This window comes from Cercospora beticola, chromosome 6 (assembly GCF_033473495.1).
Source record: "Cercospora beticola chromosome 6, complete sequence".
Taxonomy (NCBI): domain Eukaryota; kingdom Fungi; phylum Ascomycota; class Dothideomycetes; order Mycosphaerellales; family Mycosphaerellaceae; genus Cercospora; species Cercospora beticola.
In genome coordinates this window covers 2619360-2644654 of record NC_088940.1, presented here as the reverse complement: position 1 = coordinate 2644654, position 25295 = coordinate 2619360, and the positions used below count along the sequence as shown (strand labels likewise).

Here is a 25295-nt window from a genome sequence, read left to right as displayed (position 1 = left end):
CAGATACCGCGATGTGCGGACTACGAATGGCCGACAAGCGTCGTAGCTGCTAGGCAGCCAATCACCTCAACCAGCGATGGCTGAGTGAATGACGGCAAACGGCCGTTGCCAGTCTTAAGTTGGTCAGCTGTCGCATCGCCGACACGCAACACGATCGAGATCACCAGAAGACAGCATGGCTCGCTCATCATCAGCTCGTCGCCGTCTCGGTACCGCGCGCGGTAAGACGAAGCAATATTGACGAGACAAATTGAGGCTAATGCTATGGCGCAGGTCCTAACCTGTACGACATTCTCCAAATACCACAAGAAGCGAGCGCACACGCAATCACAGCCAGCTACCACGCACTCGAAACCAAAATGAGAGAGCAAAACCTGGCCTACGACGAACCAACCGAGGCGGAGCGAGAATTGAAGATCAAGGAGTCGAACAAGGTATCATTATGAACGCCTTTTGCGGGACACTGCGCTTACAATTTCATAGTTGCGCAAGGCTTTTGAGATCCTGTCGAGTCCACTCGAGCGGTCGCGCTACGACGCCGCCGTGCTTCGTCACCAAGGCGTTCGTGGCGACCATTGGACTCCTTCGAAGGAGAACAATGAGGGAGAACAGCGGGTTCGCCAACCTGCCCACGGCGACTTTTGGACTCCTTCGAAGGATAGCAGGGAAGGAGGACAGCAGGCTCCCCAACCTGCCCGCGGCGACTCTTGGGCGCCCTCAAAGGATAGCAGGGAAGGGGAACAGCAGATTCGCCCACCTACCCGCGGCAACTTTTGGGCGCCCTCGAGAGACAACAGGCAAGGGGACAGCTGGGTCCCAGCTCGAGATGGAAGAGACTGGCCGACTCCGCCGAAACGTACTGAGGATGGCATGGAAAATCGTTGAATCGCAGAATCGCAGAATCGCACACAAGACTTACGCCACCACGCCGCTGAGGTGAGCTCCAATCGAGGGCATTGGGAATAGCGTAGCACTGAAGGAGCAATTGCTTCCGCGGACACGCACGATTCGCTGCCACTGCACTGGAATGAGTGCATCATGGTCATTGATGGAATCGAAGGGAAGCCGAAGAAGCCCACAGCCAGACACTAGAAGTTTTGAACAGCTTCAGGATATTGTACACTATCCACATACTTTTTTGTCTTTACACATCATTGCTTTGCCTTGGTCGCATCTCCACTCTCCAAATACTTGATCAGATCCTCAATCGTGACAACTTTCAGTCCGTGACGTCTCGCAAATGCCAAACATCCATCTCTTCGCATCATGCCGAAACCGCCCGACATCTCCGCTTTCCCAAGCACATCCTCCCCGTCCTCCACCATTTCCGCAATCACGCCAACTGGCTCCTTCCCAGCCAATCTACAGAAATCCACCGCCGCTTCAGTGTGGCCCGCACGAACTCTGACACCACCCTCACGCGCCTGCAAAGGTACGATATGCCCCGGTCTCCGAAACCAATCTTTCTGTACAGCAGCATCTGCCAACCTCCGACATGTCAAGCTACGATCTTGCGCACTGATACCTGTCGTCACGCCCTCTGCAGCATCTATCGTGATTGTGTAGGCTGTTCGATTGGGATCGAGATTATGCGTGACCATCTGCGGGAGCTCGAGACGTGCGGCGAGGGCGGGGAGGATGGGAGCGCAGATGTAGCCTGACGAGTAGCGGATCAGGAAGGCGGCTTTGGCGGGAGTGAAGTCTTCGGCGGCGATGATCAGGTCGCCTTCGTTTTCGCGGTCGGTGGAGTCCATTACTAGAATGAATTCCCCGCGTGCTGATGGGCCGGTATTAGCGATGCGGGACACAGCATTTGGCAAGTGTTGGAGAGGTTTTCACCGAATGCTTCTACGGCGTCGGGGATAGTGTCGAAGCTGACATCGCCATTGACGGTCGCCATGGTCGCTGGCCGGAAGGAGGAGGAGGGATGGTATTGCGAGTGTGAGAGACGCGACGGAGGAATAGTATAGTATGATGACTCGAGAATCGGTCCCTCAAAGCTTAAGATTCCGTAAGACCTGGTCGACTTGGTCTGATCCTAGCACAGCTGTCACGCGTTGCGGAGAGGGGTGAAGTATGCTGATGGTGGTGAGGCTGGTGGGTGCCAGACAGTAGTAAATACTCGAAAACAGTAGCAGAAATGGCGTGCCATTGTCTCTTCTGCGCGCTCTGTCATCCAGTGGCTCTCTGGTGGGGTGGGGTTTAACTACGGATCAAGGCTGCTGCGTACCGCCGACCGCCGAGCTGCTGCATGGACGAAGATCTCGGCTATGTTCCCTCACGCCCTCCCTCCTTCCAGACTCGCGTTCCAAGACACGCGCATGTGAAATCGACGCCTCTTTTTCTTGTGCGGAATTGTGTCGATTCGGTCAAGTCAGACCTCGGCGAAATATGTCATCTAGATGCTGCAGCGGAAATGGCAGCGGCGGTGCTTGCTCGTCCTCCCAGCTGTGCAGAAAATTCCCTTTTTCGGTGCAGGTAGGAAAAAGCTGGGTTCTGGTCGCTACACCATCGGCGTCATCACAACACTCGCGATCTCTGGCCGGAGTCAATGTTATACAGATATCGAACACTCACATCAGAACATACGCCGAGTACTCGGACCGCATCCCTCGGAAGGTCGCAGACGGGAGCTCGCAGAAGGACAATGCACCGAATAGTGACACTCACCTTTTGAGGACAGCGCAACAAAAATATCGCGCTGCGTGCTCTACTCCCTGAGCTTGCACCGAATCCCTCATGAACTACCTCCCACTTGTCGACCATCCACTCACCGGGCTCATGTGCCGCTGCAGCACTATTAACTCACGGCATGCAAATTGTTCGCACATATTCTTGGACCACAAATTTGGCTCGCGGAATCTTCAACAGCATTCTCTGCCGCTCCTCATCTATGAATTCGAGGAGACATCGCCAGATAGCACAGCCACACAGTCAATTTCCAGCACTGGATCACGATGCTCTTGGTGGCAGCGTAATGCTGGCGGATTATATGCGGGTTTTTGTCAGAACACGGCCCAGAACACGAGCATGTCGCGCTCCGAAGAATGCCCTGCGGGAGCCGTTCTGTCGGGGACGCAGTGCCGACACAAGCATTCCAACGACCAACTTTATGGGCGAAGCCGGGACGCACTGTTGCTGCAGGGAAGCTTAAGCACGGTCACATCTCAGGTTGCTGCATGAAAGCCAAGCTCACGAGATTTCCGCTACAATGCTGGCTCTCCCCATCGGAAGGATGATTAAGAAGCTGCGCATAGACGATATTGCAGCGTGGTTGACAAAACTGCTCTCCGGAGACGTCACGCGCGGGCAGGACGGCATTTTCGCCAGGCGAGCGCAATCTAACCGGCAACCACGAAGCACGTGCGCTTTAGTTTTGGAAACCAGATCGGCATGAAGATTGAATTACCCGGCGCCTGTCAAACAGGCACACTGGTGTCTCGTGTGACGGTGTGAGAGCTTTCCCCAAAAGCCAAACTCGATACCTGCAGAAGCGTTGACATGAAAGACGTTGGAAACCGTCAGTCGCCGTTTCAGATGCCTTCCTATCTGAGCACTGCAGATTGATCCACGATCCACTGTCTTTGAGATCAGAGGCAATGAATGCATTCACTTGGACCGATTGAAATAGAACCACTGACCAAGGTAAACGAGGGTTCTGACCACCCCTGCACAGGGGTGAACGCTGTCCAGGGTATTTTGAAACGCTATTCTTACCTAAGTCAACACAGACATTCCATCCTCACTGGCAGTGTCCATGAGTCCTGACCAGGCTAACTAGGTTGCAACAACCGGTTTGAGCTGGACAGCATCTTCGGAGCCTAGAGATGACTCCCGCGAGCGATTTTCTCCAAAATCCACTGTAGTGGATCAGCCCACGGACGATTGGGCGCGAACACCAGGTTCTTAGCATTCTGCGACAGACTGCGAAGTATGATGTGAGCTACGTTGGCCTCTGCCTTGGCGGAGAATCGAGCTGCGGAAATGACTCACGAAAGCAACAACGATCCGAACGTTCGGCTGCTTGCGCGCACGCGACGATGAGCAGAAAGCGGCAGCTGAATAGTCCGTGAGCGAAGAGATGAGGTCAGTACAAACTTCGCAGCGCATGCGCGTGCAGCTCGAGCCGCGTCGACCGGGCCAGCACACTAAAAGGCGAAATGAGTCCGTGTCTCTGGCCCTTACACACGAGCGTGTCGAAGAGGCTCGGCTTTCGACGCCGTCAGCGTGGGGCTCAGTTTCCAGAAACCAAATCTAGGACTGGAAGCGGAGCTCCAGCGTAACCACATGGCGTCAGAGCCCGTCGTCTCGTAGATGAAATCCATGGCTTCTAGTGCGCATTCTAGAGGCATAACTGCCGCGACCGCCGTCTCGTTTAGATGAGCGCAGCTTTAACCGGAGCGCACATCTGATTGTTTGTCCCGATCGCCATTCATGCGAGCATGCGGTGCGCGTTCGGTGCCAAATCGAGTTCGCACCTGACAGCAGAATATATAAAACAAGGATCCCTGGCTCTTCGGGTTTTCTGCAATCAACTTTTGCTGAGTGCTGGGAGTTTGACTCGCGGAAGGAGGCGCTTGCACCATCCTAAATCGAACATCCCCAGCAGTGAGCACCAGACACCGGAAGGCAGGCCGCGATCAGCTTGAAGTCGGTAGGCAAACAAGAAGCAACGGTGTCCGAAGCGATGCACAACGTTGCCTGCTGCCGCCCTGGCCGTGTATGCATGGCAGATCTGCCGTCGCTCTGCCGTGTTCTGGGTTCAGTCAGTGCAATGCCTTCCGCTGTGCCGCTGTGGCTTTGACCAAGAAGTCGGCCTGTCGTTAGCAGTGTCTACCAGGGTTATCCTACCCGCATGTCAGGCGCGTGCGCTTTACGTGGGTGTTATGGACCGCAATCTCTCGACTACGGAAACAATAATACCTGGAGCCTAGCAATTTATGTCGTCGTGTGGTGTGAATGCTATATCATTAGTACGCCGCGTGCCCTGCACTGACTTTGGACTTTCTTTCGCTTTGACCCTACATCATCATAGTCACCACATACCACCTCTCTACACACGTTCCTTCCTTGGACCCCTCCTACCGCATACTGTTAATACATCCATTCACTGTACAAAGCACAATCGTCATCGACTATACGGCCTTGGCATCTTACTGGAGTGAGGACGTCAGCGAGTCACACCAGTCCCTACCTTGCAACTCGTGGACATCTGAGCGCCATTCGCAGGTCGAATCCGCGCTATCGAGATTGAGTTGACTGCCGCGCGTTGGAGCATTGAGGGATCGAGACCGGCAAGGGAAAGGATAAGGGAATACGACCGTGATAGGCGGAGGAGAATTCGAGGCAAAAGGCAGCTTTTGGCCATACGGAGCACTGGAATCTGGCGACCAACTGGACACCACAACTGGGGAGTAGGGTGAATCGACCGGGTAGAACTGCACTACGTTCGGGTTCAGTGTGAAGACGAGTGGTGAATAGCATCTTGCGCGCTCATCAGTACACATTTGGACGTCGCGACAGGTTGCCGCAGCAGACCCTTACGTTGCAAACCTCTCGGAATAGCCCCCGACGATAGTGCGCGATCGTCAACTGGCTCACTGGCTGGTTTGCGCCGCTACAAAACACCGCTCGCAGCGATCAAAGGCTTGAAGAGTGGTGGCGTTGACGGGAGTGAAGCGTGTGGATTGACAGCCATTCCGCAGTCGCGCACGGGAAAGAAGATTCGCTAGAGGCTCATCAGCGCGAGCTGAAACAAAAGTGCTCAATCAACGCGTCGCATCATAACAGACGCAGGAGAGTTCGCAGAGGAGCGAGCACCCGAAATAAACGGTCAGGTCTTGGCATTGCGGCAGCGGCCGTGCCCATCCCCGTACCTTCCTCGACCAGAAACGCTCGGATCATCAGAACGCGCGAAACAGTTCATCAAACATCCTCTCTGTATTCTGCTTGGAGCGTTTCTTTTGCACATTTGCACCACGGCGAGGTCGTCGAGGGCACCCTGACAGGTACGTGGACCCCAGCAGGCACGAGCAGACGGCGCTGCGGGCGGTGGAAAAGCCTGCACCTCCTTTTCCCGCTCGCAGGAGACGACGCGCAGGAAACAGCCAGCGGGCAGCGAGCGGAACAGTGCATCGCTGCCTCGCCCGTCGCACTCGCCAGCCTGCGGGCGTGTCTATTCACTCGCAATCGTGGCAGCTGCTGACCGACTGCTACAGCAGGCACTCTCTCTTAGCTGCAGGAACGCAGTGACCTTCGCGCGCGCGGTCCCACGCCCGGACCCAGCATCCTTGATCGGGCTCGAGCTTCGACAGCAACGCATCTCCATCGCCCATCTCGCCCACGCACGCCGCCAGCGAGCTCGACCGCCGACTCGAGTGGTCGTGTAGTGCCCGGTCGCCACGACACACCACGACCCTCGCGTCGTCTCGGTGCTGCTGCCAGCCGAAAAATTTCTGATCCAGTCAGTACCCTCTTGGTGCTCGAGTGACACGCACACGTCCACACACCCACACCGCACCAAGCATTGGATGTCTCTACCGTCCATTGGCAACATCTTGCTTGCGCAGCGTCACAAGAGGAGGGACAGTCTGACCGGCGCGGCGGACATGGACCTCAACACGTTACTGAACACTAACAGGGCGATTCCAGGCGCAATAGCGAACCGAAACATGCAGTACGAGGTCCCCATGCAGATGAGCATGAACCACGACATGCACACCCCCAATGGCCACTTCACCGGGCAGAACCTCTACGTGCCCAACGCGGGCAACAGGATAAAATCCGAGAACGGCTCTGACCGCGGCGTCTCACCACACTCCTCCGAGCACTCCTCACGCTACTCGTCCCAGGCCCCGGCGAACTCGGTGGCATACCAGCAAATCGCCGCCCAGCTCACGAATGGCATGCGGTACCCTTCGCCGTCGATGCCGCAAAACAACTCGATGCCCATGCTGCAACACTCATACCAGCCCGCAGGCACGCAAGACGGCGGCTACCCCCAACAGACACCCACACTAGGTGCTACCCAGCAAAGCACCCCGCAGGAGCAGAGCCCGGCGGAGGGAGGGCGGAACAGTACAGGCAGCAGCGGTTTGCCCAAAGCATTCGCGTGCTCGACATGCTCCAAAGGCTTTGCCCGACGAAGCGACCTGGCGCGTCATGGTGCGACAAGCTCACGTTTCATCCCTTGTGGCAAATCACGCTAACCCGTGACGTAGAACGCATTCACAGCGGAGTACGACCGCATGTCTGCGACCACCCTGGCTGTGGCAAGCAGTTTATCCAGCGCTCAGCGCTTACTGTTCACTCACGTGTGCACACTGGTGAGAAGCCGCACATGTGCGAGCGTTGTGGCAAGGTAAATTATCAAACCATCTCATAAGCAGACGCCGACTGACCCGCCACCAGCCTTTCTCAGATAGTAGCTCGCTCGCACGCCATCGTCGCATCCACTCTGGCAAACGTCCATACAAGTGCCCCTATGCCGACTGCCAAAAGACCTTCACTCGTCGTACCACCTTGACGAGGCATCAGAACCACCACACCGGGACGATTGAAGAGTCAGAGGCAGCCACTGCTGCGGCACTTGCCTCACGTGTATCCATGCAAGGAGGTCGCTCACGAGGATCCGACGAGGAGAACGATTTCTCTGGTGATGGGAAGTCACCACTCCCGCAACCAGATCGCCAGTCGACCAATTCGCCAGCTGCTGGTATGAACGGCATGCCTACCCTCCAGAGGCAGCCTTCCGACTTCTACATGAACGCCATGAACGGCGGCATGGCTGCTGTGCCACCGCATATGCGCAACGAGGTCCAACCCTCACCGCGCGCTCAATCGCCTCAACAATATCCAATGCCACCCAACCAGGGCACACCCCAACAGCGTCCTCCACTGACCTCGAACCCATCAGGCAGCTACAACGGACCTCCACAAATTTTGGAGCCACCTACGACCAATGGTCAACAACAGGCGGCAAGCGGCAACAATAGTCCGCATATCAATGGTGCTATCAACGGATGGCAGTCACCACACAACGCCATGTCGGCTCAGCACCAAACCACTGACTACGGGTATCCAGATGCGAACGGGTACGCATCGCACAACGTCAATGCCTCCCACATGTACTACCAGGCACCGACAGTGTCTCGCCCACACAGCACAGGCCCCGTCGACTACAACAACGGCGGGCTACGACAAGAGATGTGGACGCAGCAGCAGTAGACTTATGTTGCGCTTGCCACACACCAATGGCAAAGAGCTGCGACATCAATCTCCATTCAAAGTCACAGACCATCAACGGCCTAAAGGGCAAGAGGTACAAATTGAAGCCGAAACAAGGCACCCCTTGGCCCAATTGCGTTTCCATCGACGTTGCCGGAGTTCATGGCCCGGCGTGATACCCCAGATCCATTTACGGTTGCATTCGGCGAGATCCAGCTTTCCTGAGGTTGTACGGCGTTTTATCGATTCGGAGTTTCATCACCGGCTGTCGATACCCCCGTTCCACCAGATTATACCACTCACATTTCATTTGTTCAGACCGGCCTTGTCCAAAGGAAGTCCAGTCGCTTAATTCCGAAGTTGTCTTTTTCCTTTCGCGGGCGCCACAAAAAAAGGGGAGGGATTTTGTCGGGCGTGCTTTTAGGCACATATTTGGTCGCCTGTCTCATAATGAGTGTACGACTGTGTCTGTATCATAGGCGGCAACAGGCTCAGGCTTCGCAGCTGTCGGTCAAGGCGGGGAATACGGGGAATATCAAAACAAGGCGATCACAGTCACACATGACTGATCGACATTAAACATAATACGGGGTCGCACAAGACGGCCGCCACGGGGCGCGAGGAGGTGGAAAGAAGAGAGAGAGAGGTCTGAGTCGTCTGGCGATTTGGCGCATAAGGGTGACTGGATGGACGAGCAGGCTTGCCGTCCTTCGTCCGCGAACTTGGAAGAGACAGATCGTATGTCAAAATATAGTAATAATATTCGTGCGTAGTGTTGTCAGACTACGTACGAAGCAATAATGCATCAGCACCACTCACAATAATCTTCGCCTGGTCACTATCACATCTCTGATTCGTTTCCTAGTTGAGACGAGCGGCGAGAGGCCGTTGGTGGCCGATAATGAGCCACGGTTCAAAGGCTCGGCCGGACTCTCATTATATCACATGCATCACGCTTGTGCGGATTGCGCATTCATCTGCTGCCTGGGACTGAATGATCAGACCAATGACTTGTGACGAAAAGAAACAAAAAGCACAATTCAATTGAAAATGCTGGTAAGGTCATTGTTCACAGGCAGCGACAATCAATTCTTGATGACATCCAGCCAACAGCGACTTGTCTCAGCTCCTTCCCAACCCCCACCTAACTAAACACTTGACACTGACCTCAGCGGAACCGCAATTCGGATTGGAACAAGCTTTCGGCAACAACCACGCATACGCACTTACGCATTGCAGCACACAGCATCATCGCGAACCGCAATATCCTACTTTTTGTCGAGACGTGGTCGCTTTCTTCTTGGAAATTCTGCGCCCGTCGCATGAATGGCGAGATCAATCCCTCAAGCGAGTCCGGAATCGGTGGCTTCGCCTGCCTCTTCTTCAATTACCAGCACGGCTCGCGTTACGAAGAGTCGATCCGACAGACGGGCGACGAGGACGAGGAGGGGGATGTTGTCGGCGCAGGCGAGTAGCCTTGGTGGGGTGCAGGGCATGGTGGATGAGATGGTGAATGGGAATAACATTTCAAGGTCTTCACGAGGAAAGGGAAAGGCCAAAGTCGCAGACTATGATGAAGGAGATGTGGAGATGGTTGAGGATATAGGACAGTGGGATGATGAGGAAGAAGCTGAGCCGGAGACCTGCCCGATCACGGACAAGGACGTCAAACCGTTTCCTGTCATGGACCTGCCTACGGAGATTCGACTGGAGATTTGGAGGGCTTGTCTGACAAGGCCTTATAATATTCTCTTGTCGAAGAGGGAGTTGCCGCCTGTGAGTAAAGAGGAGAAAGATGGGGAGAGCTTCGGGGCACACGAGACGGTGGAGGGCGGATCGAGTTCGGACGATGAGGAAGAAGAAGAAGGCGGACAGCGGCTTGGTGGCACACTGGATTCGCAGGCCTCTTTCCGCGGGTCGTCCGCGAATATGTCTGGCTACCTGACGCGTAGTTCTCGCCAGAGTCGCATACCGTTGAGCACTACCGCACCAGCCGCCTCTCCGAACTCCTCCAGCAATGAGCATGCAACGCCAGGTGTGGTTCGCCTCCCAGGAAGTCGACCTCGACGCGTCGCAGCCGACACTCGCCGATGGAATCCTCTGCCAGAACCGGAACGCAGCCAGAACCAGGATCCACTAATCACAAACGTTCTTCGAGCCAGCAAGGAAATTTACAAAGAAGCCCGAAGTGTGCTCTATAGCGAGAACCACTTCGTCCTTGACCTCAACACTGCCATGCAAACACTCGGCCACCTCCATCAACGCTCTCGTCGACAAATTAAGCACGTCGAATTGGAAATTCCAACCTATAATGAAATTTTGGAACGTTTTCAGGAGACGGTACGACTCAGTTTACGATATTGCTCTGGACTCAAGAAATTCATCATACACATGCCGTTCACCCTACCGGGGGCGGATGGTAGTGGAACGACAGGGAATACGACGGTATATGCCAATGGATTCGATATCCTGCGATGGTTGCCGCAGGAATGCGATATCGTTGTGAAAGGGAATATTTGCAATGAGATTGATACGGTGGTGAATAAGCATTTGCTTTTGGCCAAGACGCTTGATAAGGTGAGATTGTGATGCACAATACTTGTTTTGAATTTAAGGTGGGTGCTAACGAACTTCTGCAGCTTGCTTATGCCAGACGCCAATTGATCTCCAATGAGACGAGCTCGTCGTCGACGACCTGAGAGCATAACAAGCATCTTGACTGGTTCTGTTGCACTTGAGCGATCCTAATGATCTCACATATGAGTCAACGAACAGCAACTAATGACAGGGCTTCTTGTGCCTATCCTTGCGGGAGCACTAAACACTCGCACGAGCATTTCATGGGTCTGGCCTATGATATAATCTTGCTATGCACACGGCATTGGGAAACTGCAGCTTGTTTCGAGATGCATATCTCGCGGCTTGCTTTACTGAGCTTTTGCCGCAGACCCCCGGCTGGAACCATCGTTCTTTGAGAGAGATGGATTGTACGATACATGAGTAAAAGTCTGATGAGACACGCGAATTGCTTTTATTGCATAAGCTTGCGTTTCTAGCATGTAGATAGATCCGAGTGAGTACAATGAATGCAGATTTTTGTACATATAGATCGCTTTCTGATCGCCTGAACCTCATTGGCGTTCTCTCTATCGCTGATGCTGAATCTTCCGCTCCTCTTCTAGGCGTCTATTCACCCGCTCCACCACTTCCTGATCATACACTTCCTCCGGCGCCTTACCTTCTTTCATCACCAATTGTTCGTGCCTCACCATCTCATCTTTGGTCATACATACCAGATCTTCCAATTTCAGGATATCTGCTTTCTGGCCTGCAGTTTTCGTGTCAATCCAATCTCCCTCCGGCCTCCTCCATCTCACCAATGCTAATCGTGCGGCAAGTCCAGTAATCGCACTTCGTCCATGATAAACTTCTTCCACAAGATATCCCACATCGTCCGCAGTAATGGGCAATCGCAAACCCACAGGATCCAAACCCTGATGCCTTGCGATTTTCTCCTCAAAACCTTGAACCTGACCTAGAATGCCTTCGTACATTTTCTCTCGGAGCTTGTTCGGTAGATAATCATGCGGATAACCTGAAATTTCCAACATGACATGATTGGCAACACAGAGGCCAAAGACTGCGGGCATTGTGCCGAGGACAGGTAGAATTCGAACGCGGAAGTCGGGAAGCACACCGAGTTCTCCCACGGAACCTTTTTGGAATTCTTCTTCCGGGAGAGGGAGCAGTTGAGCTTTTCCGGGTCCTGTCTTTTCGGAGGAAAACACTACTGGAATTCCATCTTTCACGCCTCGTTTGCGGAGTTTGCGGCGCGTACTACCTGCTAAAGCGTCGTCTGTCGATGCGGAGATATCGCCGATGAAAACTCGAGTGGGATCGGATTTGCAGCCTGCGCCCATGGAGGATATGACGGGGAGGTTGTGGGTTTTGCAGTAGTATAGCAGGGCGACTTTTGAGTCGATGTTGTCGATTGCGTCGATGACAAAGGTTGGGGTTTGGCCGTCTTGTTCCCAGGGTGAGAGTTGCTTTTCTGCTACTGCTTCGCTGAAGAGTTCGTTGCGGCAGTCGAAGTTGGTCCAGGGGACGATTTGTTCGAGACGTCGCTGGAGGCATTTGACTTTGGGGGTTCCTACGTCGGCGAGAGTTGCTACGGCGTGGCGGTTGAGTGAGCTCAGTGTCACTTGGTCGAAGTCGATCAGTCGTAGCTTGCCGCAGCCGGAACGAGCAAGAGCTGCTGCTGCGTGGGAACCTACGCCACCGCATCCAACCACAATAACGAAAGCGTTGCGAAGTTTCTTGAGGCCATCGTCTGTTAGGAAGACACGATTACGGGCGAGTTGTTCGAGGATCAGGTTGTCATCGTAGTCTCCCAGTCTTGCTCGACGGGCCAATGCAGCACTTCTTTCATCGTCTCTGCTTTGCTGGCTATTTTCGGGCTCTGCGCCACCGATATTGTTAATCTGGCTTCTCGTCAGTCAGCGTTCTGTCTTGTTTGACGTTGAGATAGATTCTGACATACTCTGCCAATCTCATGCGGCGACTGCAAATCAGGAATCGTATCCTTCAGATCATGCACATCATAGCGTCTCCTCGCTTCTTGCAGACCGATCACTGCGGTGGCGGCAAGTGCTCCGGAGACGACAGCAGTCACGCCGAGCTGCACTCTATGCGATCCGGCGATGTCTGCGAGCCATGATGACATGGTTCTGCTGATGAAGAGTCGACCGAATGTGAGGAAAGAAGACTGTGGTCATGTACTTCACATGCAGAAAGATTGACGTGACGGTCGATCCTTTCTTGGCTGCGCTGCCGCTGGAAACCCTGCATTTTTGGGGGCAGCAGGTCGACTATGGCCAGCTGGTATCCCAGAGCTTAGCCCAATGCTCCTGAACACGAACACACATTCACCCACGACATTCCGTCTGCAACGCCTTTTTCTTTTCGTTTCGAGCTGAGGCTCATCGTTCTCCTTCCATTCTGAACATCCGGCGCATGACCCGCTAGCCAAATCAACAGCACTGCCCACGATGGCGATTCTCTCCATGGCGAAAGTGGCCTCCGTACTGCTGGCAGCATGGACTGGCTTCACCCAGGCGCAAAATGCAGGCGAGCCATCAGACATCAAGTCCATACCTCTGCGGACACATACCTTGCAGTCGGTACGATAAACCCATTCTTCCTCGAAAAGTCCCGCAGAATGGGCATCTAGCTTACACATATCTCCAAAAACAGCCCTTCCTCGACTCCGACATGCAATCCCGCTGGTGGGACTACGGCGGCAGCACCGTAATCCGCACCGACCAATACATCCGCCTCACAGCCAACCAACCCTCGCAAGCAGGCTGGCTCTACAGCCGCGTACCCCTCACAGCCACGAACTGGGAAATCGAGCTCGAATTCAAAATCCACGGCACAGGAAGCCTCTTCGGCGACGGAATGGCATTATGGGTGACGAAAGAACGCGCAGAAATGGGCACAGTATTCGGCATGAAAGACCGCTTCGAAGGTCTTGCGATTTTCTTCGACACGTATAAGAATAATCGCCCGGGAGTGGTGTTTCCTTATGTGATGGCTATGGTCGGGGATGGACAGACGGCGTACGATCAGCAGAATGATGGGAAAGCGAATGAGTTGGCGGGATGCTCGGCGAGAGGATTGAGGAATCCGGATTTTCCTACAAAGGCGAAGATCCGGTATTTTCAGGATAAGAGCTTGAGTGTGGAGCTCATGTATAAGAAGGAGGATGAGTGGACGAAGTGCTTTGAGGTCGAGGGTGTCAAGTTGCCGACTGTGACTTATCTGGGCTTCAGCTCGGAGACGGGAGAGCTGGCGGATAATCATGATATTATCAAGGTGGAGACTAAGAACTTGTACTCGCCCACAGGACAGACGGGTGCAGGGAGCAACAAAGATTCTGGTCGTGGGAAGAAGAACAAGGGATCGATTTCCCGTCCGCAAGGCGAAAGTGGAGGTTGGGGTTGGTTCTTCGTCAAGTTCATTCTGTTTGGCATTGTCGTGGCAGGTGGCTACATTGGCTTCACGATCTACCGAACAAAGCAGAGGGATAGATTCTGAGGTTGGCAATGGAGCAAGATTTTGTTTAGATGAGATGCATTCAGCAAGCGTATGTAGTATGATGCAAAAAAGCACAATGTCTATGAAAAATGAATTCAAGCGACAGTAAAAGCACCCTTGGTAGGTATGAATTGTCCTCAGATCAGCTCTCTAAAAGATACCATCAATGACAACCAGGTCCATGACAGACCGGTTGCCCTCATATTTGGCTTATTTTCGTTGTTGCACAACGATCATCAGCGGACAAAACAACCGTACCACGACCTCCGCCCACAACCACCTCCCACCTCTCCTCCAATCTGTGCGTCCTCACTGAGCATGCAGCTGAACTTTCGAGTCGAACGGAGCAAGTGCCCTACGATTGAAAACTATCTTTTTGTGCGTGATCTCAGCGCAAGACGACCTTCCTTCCTGATCCAGTGAAGGAGACAGGAAAAGAAGGCGTCTTTACTCGATCGAAAATTTGTCGGTCATCGGTACACCATAAGTGCTAACACGTTGGCAAGATCGTTCAGTGCTTCTCAGCTCGGCAGAGATGTGGTGGCTTGAAGTTGAAGGGGTTGTGTGGCGTAGGCTGAAGTTGAAGTTTTTGGTGAAAAGGCGGCTACCCTAGGATTTCTGTTCTGACTCAGCCATCGACACGACCGCTGTAGTGAGAGACGAAGCGAGAGGGGAGAGGAAAGATCTGTGATCAGTCCTTTTTTGCCTCTGCGCTCTGTATCTGCGGCTACGTGCAGGAGCGTTGTCTTGTGTTAGCTCGGTGATTGGTTTTCCTTCATCGGGACGTTGCTGGTGGGAACGTTAGCTGTGTGACGTGAAGCTCGCTTCGCGCTTCACTTGCCCTGCCGTTTTCGTGCTTCACTTCATGTGGTGTTGTGGTTGTGAAGCCAGAGGCCGCAACGTTGCGCGGGAAGCTGCATATTGTCATTTTCGGCTGCTCGGGCCGATGACAGGGATCACGCGAATTTGACGCGAACCGGGAGCGCGTGAACTCTCCTTCCCTTCTCACTTCCACGATGACATGACATGTCTACAAAACGTTTGGGCAACGTTGTGAAGACATTCAACAGCGTACACTCACTAGCGCTGCTTCACCATGATTGGTCAAAACACATCACTACCCTTGCGATCTTGGTACACAAGCCCGGGACGAAGCACCTGAGAATTTGGAACTTGTCGCCTTGATCTCATCTGTCTGTCGTTCATAGTCTGGATCTTCTCCCAACCTGCCCAAGGCTCTCCTCAACCAACTTCATCACCTTCCTCGCACTGCCAACACTGTTCTGGCATCCAGCTCCAGCGTGGCCATAAGAATGGACAATTCTCCTTCCGCCCACAACCTCCCTCTCAACCCTCGGCCCACCTTGTCTCCCAGGTCTCAATCCACACTGAGTGCTAATGAACTCAAAGCTTCCATCCGGACCCGTCAGCAACTCTGGCACCATCCAAGAACATCTCTCCAGAATCCTCTTCGTCACAGCCTCATCCGGCTCCGAACTCCAATTCCCAACCTCCTTCGTACCACCCAAAATCGTAGTCCCAGTCCCCGGCCTCGGAATACAATACGAAGTATCCCCCTTCCCAGTCACACCAGAATGATATCTCGTCCTCGTAGCCTTCGCTTCACCCTTCACAAGCACAGTCTGCCCTCTAATCGGAAACAACGCCTCATCTCCACAAAGCTTCTTCGCCCCAAGTCCCGTACAATTAACAAAAACATCCACACTCCCACGTCCGATCGCCTTCGAGATCCCCTCAGCCGCTTCTAACGCCTTCTTCAAACCACCATCAACAGGTAACTTCGACTGAAATATCAGAGCCCCAGCCCTCCTCGCCCTCTCCTGCAAATAAACCAAATGCCCCGGTGCATCCAAACTATGCGCCCTCGAAAAAGCCGCAAACTTCACCTCTGGAGCATTCTTCGGTCGTCCATCATTCACCTCTCTCATCCATTCATCCTCCTTCTCAAGCTCTCTATACCCTTCTACATGTTCCTTCCACCACAAATCCTCTGCAATCGGCCCATCCCAATAATGAATCGAATCTTGCATTTTAATTCCAGATTTCGGTAAATTGGGATCTTTGGCTTCAGCTTCAAGCAATGAGTTCCATTCTTTGAAAGTCTGGATATCCCAGTCGCAGAGTTCGGGTTCAGAGGTTGTGGCGTGGGTGCGCCAGTGTGCGCCGGCCCTGGAGTGAGGATCAGATGAGACGGATTTCTATGATGTACAGTTCTTTTTTGAGTCTAATTACCATGGTGAGGTATATTCTATGCTCTCATCTCCTGGTACGTGCGCTGCAACGATGGTGACTTTATAGCCGGCTTCAGATAAGAACACGGCGTTGGAGAGACCGATCACGCCGGCTCTGTTGGTGGAGCTGTCAGTGGTATCTTTGAGCGATGTAGAGCTGAATGCTCACCCAATGATAATAACGTGCGATTGCTGCGACGCCATGGTTGTCAGATATGTTCATTACGAAAGTGTGTAGTCGAAGCACAAATACGCCGTGCACGCCTTAACATGTACAAGTACACGCCGAAGCCGGCCGAAACATGAAGCTTGGCCGAAAGCTACTGGATCGTCGGCCAAGGTGGCATAACTTGAGAAGCAGTAGAGGAAAGCCATTGGCATCGTTATAGGCAGTGATATATACAGTGCCATTATCATAGTCATCGCGTCATTTACATCAGGGTATCTAGATCGTCATTGCGTCAAACCCTTGCCCCGAGGGTGAAACGCCATTCCATGCTCGTGTAGCGTGCAAAAGCACGCCTCCAAAACAGTTCAATTTCAATCCGACGCATCTGTTGTGGTATCACCAGCCTGTACAGACACAGTGTCTCCAGCCTGCAGAGACAAAACACTGACTGCTTTTGCCACCTCGTCATTGGCAATTCCTTGCAACCGCTCGCGTTCCTCCTGATTTGCAAGTGTCTTTGCACTGCTGACCATGTCGTATAATTTTCGCGATACGGACTTGTTGATATCCGTGAACTGGTCCTTGTTGATTTCCTTTCTTTCGTAGCGAGGCTTGAGTGAGACTTTCACCATGCGCTGTATTTCCTCTTTGGCAGGATAAGAAAGATTGCGTGATGGGGAGTGCGATCCTGCGCGGTCATCAGATGAGGATGCGCCGTTCCGCTCTTCGTCATCGGCGGCAGTGATGCGGCGACCTCTTGCACGGCGTCGAGAGCGATTGGCTTGATCCGGATCATCTCGAGTGGTGATTGGCGAGAAGGGAGAAAATGTAGCCCCGGGCGAGATCGCAGGCAGGATATTAGATGAGAGCGGGGGAGAAGAAGGTCGATGAGGAGGTGGCGGAGTGGTAGCCTTGGGAGTACCTGGTTCCGATGACACGGGCGAGTGAACTGGTGAGGTGTGTCGTGGCGAGTACTGGCCGTTGGCATGGTCTGACGTTGCTGGCGATGCTGCTGATGCTGACTTGTTCTCAACCTCCCGCAATAATGAAGAGAGGAAGGTTGGCTCTTCACCTCGTCGCCTTGCCGCAGCAGCAGAGGACTCGGGCTGTTCGGGCGCAGGTGGACGTCGAAGTCGCGGACGTTTCAGCTGTGGTTGTTCTGCCGATTGTTGTGGCTCACTCGGAGATGCTGGCGAATCGGTAGCACGACGTTTGCGACGTCGCACCTGTGTTGGTGCATCATCGGACTCTCGAGCTTTGTCGAACGCATTCCAGGCACGCAACTCCTCTTGAGACTCTGGTTCAGGTCGGGGAAACGCAGCATCGTTGTATCGCAGATTGGCACGAGCGATTCCCTGGAGGCGGTTGGTTGCCCCTGCCCGGTTGGCAACGCGAAAACGCTCCTGCCAGCGGAGAAACTCCTGTCGTTGTTCCGCGATTTGTCGCTCGTCCACTTCCTCATCAAATGGAAAGTCGAGGTCCAGATCAAGTCGACGCGACACTTCCTGCCATACGCGTGCCCAGGTAGCGTCGTTGTTCCTCCGACGTCGAGGTGGTGCTGCTCGGTTACCGTTGCCATTCGTGTTGCGTGCTCGAGGCCGCCTGCGAGCAGCAGCGGCGAGTCCTGGAAGGTCGGCATCGTTCTCAAGGTCCGCCAGGCATGATTCGCAGTACCAGACTTCTGGCGCATCATCATAGCCTGCACAGAACACGTGGACAGTTTTGTCGCACCCATCGCAGAACATGACACCGTGATTGTCGTCCATCACACCGCAGATCAGGCACGGCTCGAATGCTTCCACGTCAAAGAGCTCGTCCTCTTCAACGATCATGTTGGGATCTATCTCCGCCTCTTGAGTCTTGTCTTGGACTGGATAGCTTTCATAGACAGCTCCTCCCACATAGTGGCTGACCTCAACAACATTGAAGACAGTCCGGCAGATCGGACAGCTGTTCGCGCGTTCGACCCATGGTTTCAGGCAAGAGTGGTGTAGATCGTGCTTGCATGGCAGGAGATGGGCAATGTCTTCGTCGTCAACTTGGGCACTGTAGAAAGAACACGTTAGCATTCGTTGCTCTCTGCAACCATACTGGAGGCCTCCATTCGCCATGCATGTGCGCAGAGCGCGGAAAAACCTCACCTCCAAGCTTATCTGGCGAATATCATGGAGATCTTCAAGCCGTCCAAGAGAGGAAGTATCGTGTACCGTAACGGTAGCGATATTGAGCATGGCGTGGTGGCCTCCAGTATGGCATGGTCGCCGTGACAGCGAGGTCAAGTTCTCGTGCAACGCATCGTGGGGTGGTACCTTTTCGCATTGGACTTGATTGGTATCTTGGCGTCATCGCTCTCGATCTTGATACCACCAATACTTGGCGCGGCAGTCGATTCGGGCGGTTGATCATCGTCAGGTGATGTGCGCAGGTCACCTAAACACACGATGCACGCGTCCGCCATGTCTTCTTGTAGTCAACAAGGTGTTGCTGTGCGTATATGGAGGCGCGGACATGTGGTCGAGGTTCGAACAGCATGAGGTTGAAGGAAGGAAGACGAGCGCAGGTGAGCTTTAATAGTCGGCGGGAGCGGCCATCGCGGCCTATGATTGGTGCCAAGCGTGCCTTGAGCTGATGACCTGGATCCGAAGGTCACGCCTCCGCGACGACGTGCATGACCAACCAAGTCAGTGACAAAAACCCTAGTTCAGGTAGAAATGCAGCATTAAGGACTGGTTCGTATAGTGGATGCACCCACATTGCGTTTAGTTAAAATTCCGCGTCTGTATTTGAGGTCAAGTGAGGCCGCCACAGCGTTTCATTGCACCTTCAACTCGCTCCGACGGTCGCATCTGTGCACGGGGACAACAAAGGAACAAAAGCCAGGTGCGTCACAGAATCGGTCGAGAGAAATGTAAACCGTCTCTCATCGAAATACGTGGAAAGGAGGTGGAGATCGTTTCTGAGAGTTTCATTCGTCGAGTTCGCTAGAAAACCGTGGCCTCATGCTGGGCATCACATGCTGAGCCTGTGCGAGTCCATGTATAACTCCGTGGTATCCTCCCCATGCACCGAAATGGACCTCCTAAACCTCAGCAATCTCGCGCAGACGTCTGATGGTAGAGCGGGTGGCAGCAGCAGCGGGTGTCCTGTTGTGTATTCGGTCAGCACTCCTCCTGACCATCAAAGTTCTCTCTTCATGTCCAAAACGTACGACACGACGTATGCGCCTCCAGCGACAGTCTTTCCACATGATCGGCAGTTCCAGATACCGACTGCTTGACGCTTGACAGTCACCTTTCCGCAGAATGTGCAAGTGTAACGGGCGTGCTGCGAGATTTCGATCTTCTTGACCTGCTTACGCAGGGAAGCACCGTAGCTGTTTCCCCATTGTCAGAACATGTCCTCAAGAATGTATTTGCGTGGCCTCTCGCAGAGCCATGTCATCCTCCATGAGTTGCAGGGTGCCAACTCGTGCTCCGTCTAATCGAGGGTGTCGCGGTTCGTGGGAGGTGTGCATACCGGGTACCGTATTTACCGGTGATTCCGACCTTCTTCGTGCGCTTCGTCATGGTAGCGGTGTTATGTGGTTGACAAAGGTTTCGCTGGGTGGTTGAAGTTCAAAGTCGTGTAGAGCGATTGGCTTGAGAAAATCGAAGTGCACCTGGCTTGGCGTTGTGGTTGCCTTGGTGCCTGAGAATTCCACACGTCAATCGCGCCCCTCGCCAGAAAGGCGCACATCAAGGTGCAACTTACAACACGGCGAAAGCAAAGTCGTGCAATTAGTTGGAGCACCGGGACAAGAATTGGACCGGTTTTCGCACGTATGGAATGCTTTCACAGCATCAAAATCCACGTGCTTGGTCCATTCGTATCGTGCAATGAGGCAGACGAGCCTCGTCATCATGTGCAAGCCGGAAGTCGACTGTTCTGAGCTCCTCTTCCGACCAGCCTAGGTAGAGATACCCGTACATCTATCATTCCCTTTCCTTCAAAGTACCATCATACCTACATCCACATCGTACACCAAAATGGCACAATCTCAGCGACAATACGAAGTCATCGTCTACGGTGCCACGGGCTACACAGGAAAATACACTGCTGAACACATTGCTCGACAACTCCCAACAAACCTAAAATGGGCGATAGCAGGGCGAAACCAGAGCAAACTCCAGTCGTTGGCAGAGGAACTTCGCAGAGAACATCCTGATCGACAGCAACCTGGCATCGAGACCGCGCAGCTCAATAAGAGCGACTTGTCCGCCCTGGCACAGAAGACCCAAGTCCTGATTTCCACTGTTGGTCCGTTCCACAAGTATGGCGAAGCAGCCTTTGCAGCATGCGCAGAGACAGGCACGCACTACCTCGACTGCACTGGCGAAGTGCCATGGGTGTATGACATGACCGAGAAGTATCACGATCTGGCGAAGAAGAACGGTGCCATCATGATTCCGCAAAACGGTGTAGAGAGTGCTCCCACAGATCTGATCGCTTGGGCTCTAGTCACCCACATTCGTCAAACACTCAATGTTGGCACCCGCGAGCTTGTAGACACCATCTACGACTTGAACGGAACACCGAGCGGCGGCACACTGGACACAGTCCTTACACTTTTCGATTCCTATGGGCTTGGGCAGATTGCGAAGACCATGTCTCCGTATTCATTATCGGTCGCTCCGGCGCCAAGTCATCCTGGACGTCCATTGCTCGAGAAGCTCACTGGTCTTCGGACTGTGCCAGACTTGGGTCTCCTCACGGACAGCATCCAAGGTCCTAGCGACACTCCAATCGTGAACCGAACCTGGAGCTTGATCGACAATGGCAATTACTATGGCCGCAAATTCAAATTCAGCGCTTACATGAAAGCCCGCAACAGCGTCCAAGGATTTCTCGTACATCTTGCTCTCACATTCGGCATGGTAGCATTAATCCTGCCTCCCGTACGTTGGCTACTGAAGAAGTTCGTCTATCAACCTGGAGAAGGCCCAACAAAAGAGTGAGTGATGTCGTTGTGCGGAGATGAGGCCGAGAGCAGCGACGCTGACGCATAAACTATAGGCAAGCTAGCAAGGAGCATTGCGAATGGCGTGCAATTGCCAACGCAGACGTGTCAGACGAGAATGATCCCAAGCGAGCATACGGTCGCATGCGTTGGAACGGCAGCATGTACGACTTGACAGGCGTTTTCCTCGCCGAAGCTGCCGTCACCATTGCCCGCGACAAGACCTTCGCACACGAGCTAGGTGGTGGCGTCTTAACCCCCGCAACACTGGGTTCGGCATATCTCGAGCGTCTGTCCAAGGCAGGTCTCGTGACTGAGATCAAGACATTGCCATAGAGACAGCTTCAACTTTTTTTGAGATCAACGAAGACCGTTGCGATCGACGAAAAGCGGTGTAAAAACGCGGCAACGGGAACGACACGATCCTTCCGCTAGGAAGAGCACAAGAGAAATAGTTGCCTGAGCCGTGGTTGTTCACCGCCACTGTCACGAAGCCCAATTGCCACACAGGGTTCCGTTGTATACTGGCTGTTGCCCGCCTACACGCTATACAAGGTGCGAGGTTGATGAATTCTACCAACCAAACGCCAACAGAAAACTTTCCCACAGAAAAAACGCGATCATCACAGTTTTTATGCTTCGTGTTCCAGTCCAACCGGACCAATGCCACGGTACATGTCAACCTCGTACTTTTTGTGTCTTTGCTCCGCAATCTATGATGTTTGTCTTAGTCTGCCGCTACCAATCCGATCGAATTGCGTGTTCCTGCAGCGGGCACTCTTCACTAGCTTGAGACAAAATCTCTCCACTTCCATCATCGCCCAGTACACACTGCGCAGAAAGAAACAATACTTCGTTCTTCATTTTCTTTGCCATCGTGAGCAAAAGACGCCAATTCTCGCAGAACGTATGGGGTCATGAAAACAGACTCAGAGCCTCTGCACCCTGCATGAACGGCCCATTGGTATCCACATCGGACTGCAAACCGCCGCGGAAGCAAATACTGGTCGTTTAGTGCGCTACAATGTGCTATGGAACTTACGTCGTATCGTACTCTTGTGGCCACGTGGTCTACACGACAAGTGTATGTTTGCAAGATATCGCACCACACTACCTTTGCGAGCCGCGAGGTATGAAAATAACACAGCCGCCTGGGAGGTGGTAAGTACAAGGTGCTCCAGGTTGCATTTCGGCAGCCGCTGACTTTGTTTAGTGTGGAGTGCTACGCTCGTGGGTTGGAACCAAACCAAAACTTGCCTACCACCGCGAAGTTCACTCCAGATCCGGAAGCCAAGGAGAATACCTTACCAGAGCTTGATGTCAGATTCGCTCGTGACAGTGAAGGGTCTTCGAGAAGCAGTGTTGGTAGCCTAGCAGCTTCCGACATCGCGAAATGGTAGGTCGGCGTGGGTAGCACTCCAGCGGCAGGATTCTGATCATTTCGTAGGATCATGGCGTTGCCATCTGGACTGTCGCCCACATTCGAACAAAGGTCCTTCATTAGGTTGGATGAAGGACGCTGGTCTTGAGCGCGAATCAGTTCCTCGCTCTGCGAAATCGACATTGCAGCTATGCATTAACCGACGCTTCCGGTCCCTATCGGTAGAATTGGAAGCGGCTCGCTCGCAATGAGGGCTTCAATCTGGGAGGCGCCTAAAGTGCCAAATTTGACTCTCAAGTCGCGGGCTGCATCAACCCTGCAACAGCAGATGAGACCATTTGGGAAACGGTCCGTGACACACCTCATCTTGGCTGCTGAAAGAGTATATCACTCCCGAGCTATGCCAGTAACGACCAAATGGATGACCAGATCGGCCGAAGGAGGGCAGTGTTGGCAGCTACACTTCTGTTGTCTTCGAAAGCAAACCGCGTGTTCGTCAAATCGGATCGGGTTGGCTGCGCAGGCCTGTTGGTCAGGAGAGCTCAGTCAAAACTTTAACCTTGATCCGTATTTCCATATCAGCGCGCGCGCTGCAGCGAATTCGATTGCTCTGGTAAAGCACGATGCTGGAACGGTTCTGGAAATGTGCATCTCAAAGCTCTCAGAATTCAGTTGCGGTCATTTTGAGACCACATTCCTGAACGGGCACTGCGCCTGCCCACTGCTGGTGGGCGAATATCACGCAGAAGATGCGCTCTGTCCGAAGAATTGCGGTAGCCCGGTCTCACCGGTTGCATTTCGAAGTATGCTTGGAGTAGCATCAGACAGAAGTCAAGTCCTAGGTGGGTGGTTCGGAGAGAGCGAATTCCCCACGGAGAGGTGCTAACCGAGTATAGACATCTTGCCATGGGAGAAGCACGAAGCGCGCAGCACGACACAGAGGAAACAGTGGGCGTTGCGCAAAGATTGTCTTGTCCCACCTGTGGCAGCACCTGTTCACCCTCCTCCGTCGAAGATCATCCGCACCTCGACAGTGCTCCACTCACGCGAGGCCAGCACAGGCGCGACCTGGGGAAGACCGCTGCGTATGATATGAACAATCTGCATCGAAGTCGCGTCCCGACATGCAAGACGCGCAATTCCAACGCAGCGTTGAGACGACGTGGAACGTTCCCAACCCGCCCGTACAGCCTGCCTGGCCAAGTATAGCTTTTTGCATGAAGAATGATGCTTCACACAGCATCGTCGGGCATGCGTCGGCGGCGGTAGACCAGCATCTTGATCGGCTCCATGCAGCGAGGCGGGACGAGTTCTGGTGACAGGGTGTTTGACGAGGGCAGTCGCGGACGACGAGCCGGTTTCAGCCTACTATGAGGAAGAGACCGTAGGATCGGCAAGCATACTGAAAGAGGTGCAAATGCTATCAGACGAACGAAAGGCGCTCCGGAGCGATGTTGAAGGACGAGAAGGTGGGACGCGGATGGGACGGGGGCTTCAGACTGCTACGCAGAAGCGTCGCACCTTCATTGTTCCATTCCGATGATTACGTCATGCTATTTTGTCCTTCGACGTTCTCCTCGCTCTCCAACATTTAATTGTACTTCCTCAACGTCAGCCATGATGACAAGACCCACGACCTCCAGTCGCCGTACAACACCCTTGGCAACATGTTTGACCGTTCGTCGGCTGGCCTCCAAAACATTGATACTAACAAATTCCAAGAAAATCAGCCAAATCCGTACCCAGACTCTTTCTCGCCTTCCCTCCTATCCGTGTGGGTTCCTGACTTACCAGATAGCTATACGTCGGATCACATGTGAACGCTCCTTCGCCATACGCCGCAACTTGCGCACATGAAGTAGCTCCTTGGCCTTGTTTCGGCGTTCCTCCTGCTGCGCAAAAGGCTTTACCGTAGCCAGTTGGTTGACAACTCGCCTGCGGACAGCGTTCGCTGATGCGTTCCCTCCCATTAGGATCGCATTGGACCTAAGGATGAACCATTATTGCTTGTCGTACGATCATGTGCATAGCGTGTGGGTCTGTACTAACGATAATCGAGCCGTCTCGAGAACAGAACTGTGATACAAAAGGTCAGTTGAAGGGCTGTATCCATTATCGGAGTCTCGAAGACTGTATACGCACAAGGCGATAAGTTCCGTCTGCGGGACACACAAC

The 25295-nt window shown here is 53.5% G+C and overlaps 11 protein-coding genes across 11 annotated transcripts; 6 read left to right on the top strand and 5 right to left on the bottom strand.

Moving 5' to 3' along the window:
- Positions 1–175: 175 nt before the first annotated feature.
- RHO25_010110 (uncharacterized protein) lies at positions 176–885 on the top strand (the record flags this gene model as incomplete). Its single annotated transcript, XM_023601627.2, has 3 exons — positions 176–221; positions 274–434; positions 484–885. 3 exons carry the CDS (start codon positions 176–178, stop codon positions 883–885), a joined length of 609 nt encoding a protein of 202 aa, XP_023453790.2.
- A 266-nt stretch (positions 886–1151) lies between these two features.
- Positions 1152–1900, bottom strand: RHO25_010109 (uncharacterized protein; the record flags this gene model as incomplete). Its single annotated transcript, XM_023601626.2, has 2 exons — positions 1152–1777; positions 1840–1900. 2 exons carry the CDS (start codon positions 1898–1900, stop codon positions 1152–1154), a joined length of 687 nt encoding a protein of 228 aa, XP_023453791.1.
- A 4630-nt stretch (positions 1901–6530) lies between these two features.
- On the top strand, positions 6531–8226 carry RHO25_010108 (uncharacterized protein; the record flags this gene model as incomplete). Its single annotated transcript, XM_023601624.2, has 3 exons — positions 6531–7164; positions 7221–7360; positions 7411–8226. The coding sequence occupies 3 exons, from the start codon at positions 6531–6533 to the stop codon at positions 8224–8226; spliced, it is 1590 nt and encodes a 529-aa protein (XP_023453792.1).
- A 1326-nt stretch (positions 8227–9552) lies between these two features.
- RHO25_010107 (uncharacterized protein) lies at positions 9553–10925 on the top strand (the record flags this gene model as incomplete). Its single annotated transcript, XM_023601623.2, has 2 exons — positions 9553–10803; positions 10866–10925. The coding sequence occupies 2 exons, from the start codon at positions 9553–9555 to the stop codon at positions 10923–10925; spliced, it is 1311 nt and encodes a 436-aa protein (XP_023453511.1).
- Positions 10926–11372: 447 nt separating this feature from the next.
- Positions 11373–12949, bottom strand: RHO25_010106 (uncharacterized protein; the record flags this gene model as incomplete). The annotated part of the gene is made up of 2 exons (XM_023601622.2): positions 11373–12707; positions 12767–12949. The coding sequence occupies 2 exons, from the start codon at positions 12947–12949 to the stop codon at positions 11373–11375; spliced, it is 1518 nt and encodes a 505-aa protein (XP_023453512.1).
- A 325-nt stretch (positions 12950–13274) lies between these two features.
- Positions 13275–14322, top strand: RHO25_010105 (uncharacterized protein; the record flags this gene model as incomplete). Its single annotated transcript, XM_023601621.2, has 2 exons — positions 13275–13406; positions 13480–14322. The coding sequence occupies 2 exons, from the start codon at positions 13275–13277 to the stop codon at positions 14320–14322; spliced, it is 975 nt and encodes a 324-aa protein (XP_023453513.1).
- A 1202-nt stretch (positions 14323–15524) lies between these two features.
- Positions 15525–16778, bottom strand: RHO25_010104 (uncharacterized protein; the record flags this gene model as incomplete). Its single annotated transcript, XM_023601620.2, has 3 exons — positions 15525–16512; positions 16576–16689; positions 16744–16778. The coding sequence occupies 3 exons, from the start codon at positions 16776–16778 to the stop codon at positions 15525–15527; spliced, it is 1137 nt and encodes a 378-aa protein (XP_023453514.1).
- A 336-nt stretch (positions 16779–17114) lies between these two features.
- Positions 17115–19201, bottom strand: RHO25_010103 (uncharacterized protein; the record flags this gene model as incomplete). The annotated part of the gene is made up of 2 exons (XM_023601619.1): positions 17115–18789; positions 19053–19201. The coding sequence occupies 2 exons, from the start codon at positions 19199–19201 to the stop codon at positions 17115–17117; spliced, it is 1824 nt and encodes a 607-aa protein (XP_023453231.1).
- Positions 19202–19822: 621 nt separating this feature from the next.
- RPL43A (60S ribosomal protein eL43) lies at positions 19823–20309 on the bottom strand (the record flags this gene model as incomplete). The annotated part of the gene is made up of 3 exons (XM_023601618.1): positions 19823–19886; positions 19952–20116; positions 20260–20309. The coding sequence occupies 3 exons, from the start codon at positions 20307–20309 to the stop codon at positions 19823–19825; spliced, it is 279 nt and encodes a 92-aa protein (XP_023453821.1).
- Positions 20310–20768: 459 nt separating this feature from the next.
- Positions 20769–22075, top strand: RHO25_010101 (uncharacterized protein; the record flags this gene model as incomplete). Its single annotated transcript, XM_023601617.1, has 2 exons — positions 20769–21733; positions 21796–22075. 2 exons carry the CDS (start codon positions 20769–20771, stop codon positions 22073–22075), a joined length of 1245 nt encoding a protein of 414 aa, XP_023453839.1.
- A 688-nt stretch (positions 22076–22763) lies between these two features.
- RHO25_010100 (uncharacterized protein) lies at positions 22764–23268 on the top strand (the record flags this gene model as incomplete). Its single annotated transcript, XM_023601616.1, has 3 exons — positions 22764–22900; positions 22953–23135; positions 23187–23268. 3 exons carry the CDS (start codon positions 22764–22766, stop codon positions 23266–23268), a joined length of 402 nt encoding a protein of 133 aa, XP_023453838.1.
- Positions 23269–25295: the final 2027 nt, after the last annotated feature.